At 50.6% G+C, this 11,634-nt stretch overlaps 1 protein-coding gene across 1 annotated transcript; it reads right to left on the reverse strand.

The window, feature by feature from the left end:
* Positions 1-647: 647 nt before the first annotated feature.
* GOT1L1 (glutamic-oxaloacetic transaminase 1 like 1) lies at positions 648-6,111 on the reverse strand. Its single transcript, XM_043893902.1, has 9 exons — positions 5,895-6,111; positions 4,584-4,765; positions 3,617-3,728; positions 3,247-3,356; positions 2,924-3,016; positions 2,680-2,830; positions 1,700-1,865; positions 1,106-1,248; positions 648-845 (listed from the first exon to the last, which is right to left on the reverse strand). Exons 1-9 carry the CDS (start codon positions 6,007-6,009, stop codon positions 694-696), a joined length of 1,224 nt encoding a protein of 407 aa, XP_043749837.1. The 5' UTR covers positions 6,010-6,111; the 3' UTR covers positions 648-693.
* Positions 6,112-11,634: the final 5,523 nt, after the last annotated feature.

An 11,634-nucleotide genomic window follows, 5' to 3' on the forward strand; every position in this document is an offset into this window, starting at 1 on the left:
AATGGGGTTAGTGCCCTCATAAAAGAGGCCCCAGGGATCCCTCACTCCTCCCGCCATGTGAGGTTGCAGCCAGAGGTGCTGCTTATGAACCAGGAGATAGGCTTTCACTAGGCACGGAATCTGTTGGTAACTTGATCCTGGACTTCTCAGCTTCCAGAAATCTAAGAATCTTAATGAATTTCTGTTGTTTATAAGACACCCACTCTATGATATTTTGTTACAGCAGCCCAAATGGACTAAAAGACACCAGATTAGGCCTCAATATGGTGTGTGAAAGTCACTCAGTTGTGTTCAGCTTTTTGCAACCCCATGGACTATACATGTCCTTGGAATTCTCCAGACCAGAATACTGGAGTCGGTAGCCTTTCCCTTCTCCAGGGGATCTTCCCAACCCAGGGATCAAACCCAGGTCTCCTGCATTGGAGATTCTTTACCAACTGAGCTACAAGGGAAGCCCAATATATGGTATGGTAGGTGCTCAACAAATATGAGATGGTTAATGAATGCAAACATTCCCTTCTTCTCTGGGTCTTTTTTACCCCTCTTTGCTGAGGCCAGGCCAATGCTTTATAGATAGATGGGGAGAGAGAGAGTGGTCTGCAGAGAAATGAATAGTAGCAATGAATAATCAGTACAGGACTTTTGTAAAGACTAAAGCTTTTATTCCAATCAGGGGTCATTTACTTTCAGAAGCTATTTCTCTGAGTCCTTTGTGAAGCAGACAGCCTCATTGATGCTCGCAGTGATGTAATCTATGTTGTAGGAATTGATACAGGTGAAGTTGATCCGACCATTCTTGGGGATATAGATATGCTTTTTACTGATCAGGTATTCCACCTGTTGGGCTGGTGACGACCATAGCGTCTCAGATCCTAGGGTGGTCCCATCCCGCTCCCCTCTAGCCCAGGGTGAATTATGGATGGTAGGAAGTGTCAGCATTTCTGGGGAGCCACAAGAGTCCCAAAGCAGCTTCACTTTCCTCAGGAAAGAATCAAAGTCTGAGGTGAAGCTAGCGACGGGTTACCTGGTCCATGAAGCTTATGCTCAAATACAAGCCCAAATCCAAGGTCAGAAACGAGAGAGCTGTCCCTTCCTAGGTACTTACAGTTGAGTCCAAGATAGCTATGGGACCCTTTCTGCTCAGTGATGTGATCCCAGGAGCCAGGGGTTCCCAGAAGCCGGAGCTTCTCCTTCACCTTTTCCTTGGTCATCATGATGTTCTCTACAACCCCTTCCAGGCTCTGTCGCCTGCCAAGGGGAGGACAGCAAGAAGTGGACCGCGTAAGGTCTCCCCTCACTCTCGACCTCTTCATTGTCTTTCCCCTCTTCTCCCTTCAAAAGTAAGCATCCATCTGGGATGGTTATAAATGGGAGGGGGTTTTAGCCCATACTAATGTAAGCAAGGGAAGCAGACTCTCCAGCCAGAGGAGCAGGTCTTTGGTACTTCCTCATCTCCTCTTGCAAACTGAGAGCATTCAAACAATTCAATAATAAGCCGACCTGTGCCCCCAAAGAGCATCCCGTTACCCACTCCCCCAAGGCTGGGCAACCCTCAGCACTGCCACTGGGACACGGGGGCCCCTCAGTAAAAGAGGCAATGTGGGCAGGAAGGGAAGCGGCCACGGCATCCTGTGAGTCGGTGGGTCTGTGGGCATGCGGAGCCTCTGCCCACCCATCCTGCCCCACTGCCCGCCCTTACCATTCTCCCTGCATAGCAGGGTTACAGAGGACGGAGGTGATGATGCGAGCGCCCGTGGTGGGAGGGTTTAGCCACAGGGCCCGCGCGAAGTTCGTCAGCTGGGAGAGGACGCGCAGCAGGAGCTGGTTGTTGAGCGCCACCACCACGAGGGTACCCACTCCTTCGTCTGCAGCGATGGGACAGATGGCCTGTCTCAGAGCCCCCACCGTTCCCGGGCGGTACCCTCAGTCTCTGCTTTCAGCCTTGCAGAGGGGAGGGCTGGACGACAGGGCCCTCCGCCCAGCCTCACCAAGAAGGCCCCATCCAGGCCCCAAGCAGTCGGCGCAGGCTCTTCTTGCCAAGAAAAGTAGGCACAAGTAAGAGTCTTAAAGGTGGAAGGCAGCCCCTCCCTGTGGTCCAGTGGTTTAAGAATCCACCTGCCAATGCAGGGGACATGGGTTCAATCCCTGGTCCAGGAAGATTCCACATGCCACGGAGCAACTAAGCCCATGCACCCCAACTACTGAGCTTGGACTCTAAAGCCTGGGAGCCACAGCTGCTGAGCCCCTGTGCCCGAGAGCCGATGCTCTGCAACAAGTGAAACCACCGCAGTGAGAAGCCCGTGTACTGCAACTAGAGGAAGCCCAAGAACGGCAGCAAAGACCCAGCACAGCCAAAAATAAATAGATTACAAAAAGTTGGGTTTTTTTTAAGGTGAAAGGGACTTGAAAGATCGCTAAGTCCCACCCCCTCATCTTCCAGGTGAAGAAACAGAAGCCTAAGGGGTGTGAGATGATTTAACCGGAGTCAGCTTTAGCGGCTGAGCTGAGACCGCACCACAGACCCTAACGTGTAGCTCAGTGCCCTTCCCTTCTGCCTCCAAGGTGCCCTGGGTGCTCCGGGGCTCCGGGCTCTCTCCAGAGGGTAGGAGACGTCAAAGGTGTTCTGTGCCCCAGGTGTGGCGCCATCAGGCCCTCCCGCTCCCCCTGCCCACAATGTACCATAAATGCCAAAATTCTTGGATAGAGACTGGCTGCAGAAGAACTCAAAGCCTTGAGACACAAAGTAGTGTAAGAATATAGCATCTTCCTCCAGGTCACCGGTGGATAAGCCTTGATAGGGAATGTCAAAAAATGGAAATATCTCCTTGCCCTGTAAGAGAAAAAGAGAATGAGAAGGGGGAGGGACTCCCGGAGGCATGGGAGGTGCTGAGACGGAGGAGCGCCGGGCGAGAGGTGGGCTCACCTTCATCAGGGTCATCAACTGTGTCCACTGACTCGAGGTCAGCCTACAGTTGCCGATACTCCCGATCACAAAGACGCAGCCGTGCGGGGCACGCTGCAGGGAAAGACCGTCCTGTCGGGCGCCTCCCTGACCACACAGGTCGTGGCAGGGGCACGCTGGGAGGAGAAGCCATCCTCCACGTGGGTTCCTACTAAAGGGCTGTGAAACTGAGCCTATAAAAGGTCCTGGATGACTGGAGTTGGCGTAGAGGGGGGCGGTTAGGAGAAAAGGGAAGCTGTAAACCAGGTCTGGGGAGAAGCTGCTGAGAGCGGGGGAACCTCTACCTCCACCACATCGAGGAGCATGTTGGGGTCCAAGCACAGATGTGCGGAGTCCCAGAAGGTGTGCTCATAAACTGTAAAGCCCATGTCCTGGAAGATGAGTCCATGCGGTTCTGTGGGAACACAGCGCCCCCCGCCACCAGCTGGCACGTGAGAAGTGGAGAGACGGGAGGCAGAGACCCCAGAGAACGGGTCTGGGGGCAGGGGAAGGGGGATTAGTCTCCAAAGGGAGGAGAGGAAGAGGAAAAGGACAAGAATACCTTGGCCTGTCCACCGTTTTTCTCAGGACAGAGTGAGGACAGCAGTGAAGATAGCAGGTGGGGTGGGAATCAAGAACAAGGCGAGGGGCGTGGGGCCAGAGTCTGCCACTCACCTTTTTGAGAAGAAACGATGTAAACTATCTGAGAATTCTGACACCAACTTTTGAGGAACTGAGCCCCGAGTTGGAAAGCGCCGCTGTCCCCCACGGTTTGCACACCCCCTGCCTGCCAGCAAAAAAAAGGTGCTGGTGTCTCCCAACATCGGGGAAGGAGGACCACTTGCTCCAGGAGGTCAAGGCCACGTGCTCCCACACAGGCACCTCCACTGGCTCATCCAGCGGGGTTTACCGAGCACCTACGAGGTGCCAGACACTGTGGTGGGCGCTTGGGATACATAAGGGAATAAAGTGAACCCCCTCCACCCCTCGTGGTGCTCACGTTCATACCAGGCCTGGGCAGCCTTTGTCTGCAAAGGACCAAACAGTTGCTGAAATGGCAACCCACACTCCAGTATTCTTGCCTGGAGAATTCCATGGACAAAGGAGCCTGGCGGGATACAGTCCATGGGGTCCCAAAGAGTTGGACACGACTGAGCGACGATCACTTGATCGCTCGTTCACTCAGGTCATATAACTACTCAACACTGCCGTTAAAGCAGAAGGCGGCTCTTGACAAGACAAGTAAATGATCATGGCCATGTTCCAATAACATTTTTCTGGACACTGAAATTTGAATTTCATGTCATTTTCATACATCCCCAAATATCATTGCGCTCTGATTTTTCAGCCATTAAAAATCATAAAAACATTAAAAAAGAAAAAGAATGATGGTGATCCCAGCACCACTTCAGGTTCAGATCATTCCCTTCTGGAAAGAGCTGCCACCCCAGCAGTGGAGACTGGTGTAGAGACCCCTGGCTTTGGGTCTTGATCCTGGCCCCATCCTCCAATGACTGATCTTGGGACTGTCTGCACCTCGCGGGGCCCCTCTAAACTCTTCACTTTTGCACTCGTACAATCCCAGACCCCCAGTCTCTACTCCTCGTGTCTCGGTGAGCGAGGGAAGGGCCCTGCTTCTCACCCTGTTCTCCACAATGACTTGGCTGTTCTTTCCAAAGAGGAGGTTCAGGGAAGCCTGGATGAATGATTTCATGCCCATCACCGGCGTGTACTCATAGTTCAGGGAGGGATCTTGGGCAATCTGCATTCGAGTCTTGCGCACCACGGAGGACACCCAGGGTCTGCCTTCGCTGGTCATGCAGACTGTGAGGGGAAGGGCAGAGGGGTCTCTGGAGGCCCACTGCGGTGCCTGCAAGCTTGTGGGCTCTGCAGACAGCCCACGAATCTGTCCTGGTTCTCTTGGGGCTTTGGGAAGTTGCCTAGGAAAAGACAACTTTCCTTTTCTTCCCCCCACCCCTTTATAAAAAACGATGTGTTGTTACTGCGTATGTCTAATTTTCATCTTTTTGAAAAAGACAACAGAAACCTACGCCGTTTTAAAGGGCAAAAATGATAGACAATGGGAGAGTTATAGGTTGGGCTTCCCTGGTGGCTCAGACGGTGAAGAATCTGCCTGCAATGCAGGAGACCTAGGTTCGATCCCTGGGTCGGGAAGATCCCCTGGAGAAAGAAATGGCAACTCACTTCAGTATTCTTGCCTGGAAAATCCCACCGACAGAGGAGCCTGGTGGGCTATAGTCCATGGGGTCGCAAAGAGTCAGACATGACCGAGTGACTCACGCTTTCACTTTTCATCTGGGACTGAACAAAGGTCACACTGACTTTCACCGTGGCAAGGGCTGGCTGCATCCCAGAACAGTTTAGGAGCCATTCTTGGTTCAGGAGCAGAGGAGGGAGAAGGGGAGAATGAATAGGCTCTAGGAAACGCAGGGTCCTCACAGGCTCCAGCACAGAGCTGGGGGAAAGCACACATGTGTGCAAGTGTGCTAAGTTGCTTCAGTTGTGTCCAACTTTTTGGGACCCTATGGACAGTAGCCGACCAGGCTCCTTTGTCCATGGGATGCTCCAAGCAAGAATACTGGAGTGGGTTGCCAGGCCCTTCTCCAAGAGATCTTCCCAACCCAGGGATCGAATCCCAGTCACTGACGTCTCTTGCATTGGCAGGTGGGTTTTTTGGCACCACCTGGGAAGCCCGGGAGAGGATACAGCCCTTATCAAATGCCAGGAACCCGCGGAGAAGGGCAGAGGGCCCAGACCCACCCGCGAGGTTTTCTGTTCCTTTCCCCACTGGGCAATTCTGCTCACAGGAAGAGACCTCTCTGTCTAGGGAGGTTTGTGCTCTCTCGACCCCTCTGTGGCAGTGGGAACACTGCCCTCCTAGAGGCGGTCATGGTACCCGGCGTCTCACACCCCCAAACGACGAGGCTTCTACCTTTATAGGCCAGGAACATCTTGTTCGGGTCGTCATCTTGCTTGTAGGTCTTGAGCAAGCTGCCCTCTAGCTTCTGGGCCATGGGCACATCTGTGAACACAGACAGAGTAGGCATCGCTGAGGGAAAACAGAACCAGGTCTGCACTTCTGCTGCTGCGTTCTTCTCCTGAAGGCTTCTGCCCACAGCCAGCCTCCAAGTCTGGGCCACCCAGATCCGCCTCTTACCAGAACCTTGGCGGCAACCGGTCACCAGAGCAACAGAACCCCATCACTCACTGTGTCCATGGTGGCCCTCCTCAAGGGCTATGGGAGTATTCCAACACTCCTGGGGAGGACCTTCTGAGAGATGGGGCAGGAGGAGGTCACAGCGGGGACCTAGAACTACCAGGCGCTTCTCCCTAACTCACTGCCTCCTCTAGTCACCTAATCCACCAATATTTTTTTTTTCTTTTGGCTGCACAGCATGTGGGATCTTAGTTTCCTGACCAGGGATTGAACAAGTGACCCCTGAAGTGGAAGCACAGTGTCGTAACCACTGGACCGCCCATCTGAAATAACAGATCAGCCCCTTAGAAGACACAGTAACACAGGCCGCCATGAGCCCGGAGAGGGCTTCTGCAGACGTGAAACCTCAGACCCAGCAGTAATGTGAGTCGAGGGACACATTTAAAAAGCTTCTACTTTCATTTTACTCAGGGGTCCAGGTGTTGAAAAGAAAAGAAAAACAACACTGCTTTCTTCCACAATTATTTTCAAGAGGCCTATTTCTAGAAAGAGTGTACTGTTGTTGTCTTAGTCACTCAGTCCTGTCCAACTCTTTGCGACCCCATGGACTGTACCCCACCAGGCTCTTCTGTCCATGGGATTCTCCAGGCAAGAAGACTGGAGTGGGTTGCCATTTCCTCCTCCAGGGATCTTCCTGACCCAGGGATTGAATCTGAGGCTGCGCTGCAGGTGGCTTCTTTACCACTGAGTCACCGGGGAAGCCCATTAAGACAATCCTATTTCTCTGTTATTTACAATGAAGAGTTCTACAATTGCTAACTCTTTCAGTGGTGGCCCAGCAGCAAGTGTAGAAGGCAGAGATCAAAGGCAGAAAGCCTTGGCCTCTGTAGGATGTCTTACGTTTTTTTTTTTCCCAAGTGACTCTGTGACTGTTGCAAATGTAGTTGGTGTCTCACCCAGATACCTTTACCAGCCCTGCTGGTGGATAAGAATTTTCTTTCTCATCCACCTTCCAGATTGTGCTTGACAACAGGAAACCACCCGGCAGGTTACACTCCCATCAGCAGGGACAGCCAATGACTACCTGATCTTGGTGTACAAAAAGCCAGCCGTGGGACTTCTCAGGAGGTCCAGTGGTTAATACTCCAAGGTTCCACTGCAGGGGGCACAAGTTAGATCCCTGGTGGAGGAATTAAGATTCCCACATGCCTCAGTGTGTCCAAAAAGGTTTTTTTTTTTTTAAATTTAATTTAAAAAGTCAGTCCTCAAATAAATAAATAAATAAAAAGTCAGTCCTCTTGACTTGGGGGATGCATGTGGCTCATTTTGCACTTCAGAGCCCATCCCCCAATCAGGCCATGGCTAGACTTGACCCAGGCCCCTTGTGTGCCCCCCCCCCTTTACAATCCTGTTTCTTTCGCTTCCTTGTGGGTTCCTCCTCCATGGCACTCCCTCTGCAAACCACATGCCCCAAATCCCTGTCTCAGCCTGTGTTTCCAGGGAACCTGCCTGGAGACAAATGATTGTGCAAGTTATCCCTGCTACTGCAGAAACCTTTGGAAGCATTTAGTTATTTTTGGCTGTGCTGGGTCTTCGTTGCTGTGCTTGGGCTTCCTCGTGTGGTGAGCCGGGCTACTCTCGAGTTGTGGTGCGTGAGTTTCTCATTGAGGTGGCTTCTCCTGTTGCAGCCCACAGGCTCTAGGGCACATGGGCTTCACTATTTGCATCACATGGGCTTAGCAGTTGTGGCTCCAGGGCTCTAGAGCAAGGGCTCAGTAGCTGTGGTACACGGGCTGAGTGGCCTCTCGGCACGCGGAATCTTCCTGGACCAGGGATTGAGCCCGTGTCCCTGCATTGGCAGACAGATTCTTAACCACTGGACCACCAGGGAAGTCCTGTAGAAACCTTTAAAACTTAAACAAAGAACACAGATGTTCTACAAGCAACCCACAACCACAGTTAACATTTTGGTGTACCCTTTCTGGTTTCTTCTCTAAGATGTTTATATTTTAAGATGATGGCTATCAAAAACACCATGTCATTTTTCATCATACTTTTTTCACTTCACATCTTGGTTGTGAGGATTTAATATCAGTGCCAATGAGAACTTTTTATGCAGCAAGTAATTAAAAAACCAACCCAAACTAGCATGAACAGGAGAGGAAATTCATTGCCTCTGTAAGTGGGCAGGCCCGTGTTCATCTGACTTCGACCATCGTTCAGACCAGAGCATAACAAGTCGTCAGGGTTCCAGCTTCATTTTCTGTGGTTCCCTTAGCTCTCCTTTTCTGGAGGCTTCCACTTTGTTCTTGGGCTGACTGCGCATGGGAGCAAAAGCAAATGTAGTACTGATGCAAAGGATACGCATTTGAGCAATTTCCACTGTAGCTCTATTTGCAAATAAGCTAAATGCTGATTACTGAAGGAATGTTTACATTGGAATATCCATATAATGGAATTCTGTGCAGCAGTTAAAGGCAGCCCTACAGATACAAATGTATAAAAATATCCAAGATACATCATTAGGAACAATGGAGGTACAAATGGAGAGCAAAGTAGAGAACACTGGGAGAAATAAAAGATCATTTGCATGTATACTCACAGAGAGGCTCTGGAGGTGTGCAAGAAGAGGCAGGTAACTGTGATCACCTCTGGAAAGTGGGACAGGCTGGCCTGACGAGGACAGGGACTAACGCTGACTTGCTTTCCTACCCTACTTCATCCCTTGGAAATGTTAGACCACACGCAGATGGCTGTTCATTTAACAAGTGTTGATGTTTTCAAACAATAACTGCAGCACTATCCAGGGGAAGAAAGAGCATCTCTTCTCTTGGCTCCTTGCAAGAACCGTAAGTTTCCCTCCCCAAAATCCCCACCACCTTCCTCTCGACTGCAGTGAGTCAGTCACTGGCCCATCCCTGACTTTATCGCGGCTGAGGATGGGATACTCTAGTGAGTGTAACCCAACCACCTAGAGCTGAGGGGTGTGTTCATCCCTCCCAAACTGCACAGCTAAGAACGGACAGAACCAGGAGAGCGTGCTCAGTTGTGTCCGACCCTTTGCGACCCCATGAACTGTAGCCCACCAGATTCCTCTGTCTACGGGATTCTCCAGGCAAGAATACTAGAGTGGATTGCCATTTCTTTCTCCAAGGGATCTTCCTGACTCAGAGATCAAGCCTGTGCCTAGAAGAGATTCCACAAGTTCTCAGAAATGAGAGAGGGGAGAAGGGGTGCTGGGAAGGAAGTCAGAGAGTGTTCACAGAAGTATCCATTTCCAAGTCTTAGGAATCACCATCTTGGAAATTCCCTGGAAGTCCTGTAGTTAGGGCTCCACGCTTTCCCTGCTAAGGACCTGGGTTCAATCCCTAGTCAGGGAACTAAGATCCCATAAGCCATGAGGTGTGGCAAAAAAAAAAAAGAGCCACTCTCTCTTTTTCTTTTTTTAAAATTATTTATTTATTTGGCCACACCAAGTTTTGGTTGCAGCACACAGGATATTTAGTTGCTACATGTGGGATCTAGTTCCCTGACCAGGGATGAAACCTGGGCCCCCAGCATTGGGAACACAGGGTCTTAGCCAACTGGACTCCCATGAAAGTCCCAAGAAGAAACACCATTTTTAATGGCTATCTGTTTTTAAAGACTATTTATTTTTTGGATGCATTGAGTCTTAGTTGCAGCATGTGGGATCCTGGGGACTGAACCCTAGACTCCTGTGATGGGAGCTTGGAGTCTTAGCCACTGGGCCACAAGAAGATGGACCCAAGAAGAGCTGCCATCTTTAATGGCTATTTTTACGTATGTTGGCCTTGTGCTTCCAAACCTGTCCAACATCTGTATCCCAGCAGAGGCAATGGGGAAGTCTCCTCTCTAGACTCTCCCAAGCTACAGAGAGTAACAGTAGGCAGGCGGTAACAGAGGCAGTGGTTGGCTTGTGCCTTGAGGCTCTGCCCTGAAGCTGATCAGCCAATAACTGGGGATGGAGTGTTCATGGCCCCAAGTTCCATTTCTCACCAGCCCAGGTACAGATGTGGTTATATAAACTAGAATATCCTGTCTTTTCCACAGAACACAGGACCACAGGCCTGTCTTAGCCTTTACCAGCTGTTTCTGACCATTCCTGGGGTGTTCTCAAGTGACTCTGGGGCTCACTCCCTCACATTCATCCGGTCCTACCCCCTCATTGATACTTGTTTCTTAGCCTGTCGTCGGCTCCAGCACTTCCACATTGCCGGGGACTGGCAACCATGCTGACGACCGCACGCTATCAGTGTGGATGCCAAGGGTTCGTTCTTCTGAAGCCTCTCAAGCCAGTGCTCACCTCCCAAAGCAGCAGGCACCTGCCTGTCACCCTCAGTGTCCACTGAAAATCCTTTGTTCCGTTTTTACCTGCCTCCCCTCTTGGCCACAGAACCGAGACCCTAACTAGAGCCTCCTGATGTTTGAACAGAGGAGAGTCTTTGGTCCTAGGGAACCTGACTTTCCATCTCACTTCTTCCCCTTAGTACCTACAGGGCCTTAGGTAAGTAATTTAAAATCTCTCCATCTCAGTGTATGCGTTTTTTTTTTTGTTGTTGTTGTTGTTTTTTAATTTGGCTGCACTGAATCTTAGTCGCAGAATGTGGATCTTCAATCTTTGTTGGGGCATGCCAGATCTTTTCATTGTGACACGTGGGATCCAGTTTCCCGACCAGGGATCAAATCTAGGCCCCCTGCATTGGGAGTCTCAGCCACTGGACCACTAGGGAAGTCCCAGTGTATTCATTTTTAAATCGGGAAAACAAACATCACAGAATTGTGTGACATTTGTTATGGAAAGGGATGTGTCCCCTGGGCCGTCACAAGGAGAGAGCTATAAACGTAAGATCAAACGCAATAATTCTTGATGATAGGGTTTATACTATAGAATTCTTGGGAGGTCTCCTGAAGTAAAATGGACATGTGAAAAAACTAGGACTTTGATATTTCCCCCCAGAAAATTGCAGCTTCTGGTAGTCACACTCACAGAAGCTGGCTGCTAAAGCAGAACAGCCCCCTTTACCAATCCACCCCACAAGCAATCTTTACTTAGCCCCTCTCAGGCTCAGCCAGGGAGACCAAAGGATAAAGGAAACTCCTGATAGGAGGCTGGGGGAGAAGGATGCCTTCATTAACTGACCTCAAACGCTCACTCTAGTGCCAAGAACGTGAATCCAAAAATGCTGCACTTTATGTCCGTGTCCACACAGTTGTGGGGTCTGCTGCTCTGGGACCAGGGACTGCTGTCCGTCACTTCCCTTCCCTGCTTTTCTAAATGGGGGCCTTTTAGCAGTTTTCCTCTCAGCACTGAACACTGGGTATCCTGAGGAGTGAGTAAATTCATTTTGGGTGTATAAGCTACAGCGTCAGACATAGCTACTTTTAGATGAAGAAAAGGCACCATGAGGTGATCCTAAACCACAATGGATGTTGGATGTGACCTGAGTTGTTCCCTTTGGGGAGGAGATCTGAGTTTCTTTGTTGTGGAAACACT

Source organism: Cervus elaphus, chromosome 32 (genome assembly GCF_910594005.1).
Source record: "Cervus elaphus chromosome 32, mCerEla1.1, whole genome shotgun sequence".
In the NCBI taxonomy this organism is placed as follows: domain Eukaryota; kingdom Metazoa; phylum Chordata; class Mammalia; order Artiodactyla; family Cervidae; genus Cervus; species Cervus elaphus.

What these genes read in the sequence shown, in the direction of transcription:
- GOT1L1 (XM_043893902.1), bottom strand. Translation starts at nt 6,009, where the DNA reads ATGCCTACTCTGTCTGTGTTCACAGATGTGCCCATGGCCCAGAAGCTA. An exon ending in CATCGTTTCTTCTCAAAAAG is followed by an intron (nt 3,357 to 3,616) that starts GTGAGTGGCAGA and finishes GTGTTCCCACAG; the next exon opens with AACCGCATGGACTCATCTTC. An exon ending in CAAGAATTTTGGCATTTATG is followed by an intron (nt 1,866 to 2,679) that starts GTACATTGTGGG and finishes CCATCGCTGCAG; the next exon opens with ACGAAGGAGTGGGTACCCTC.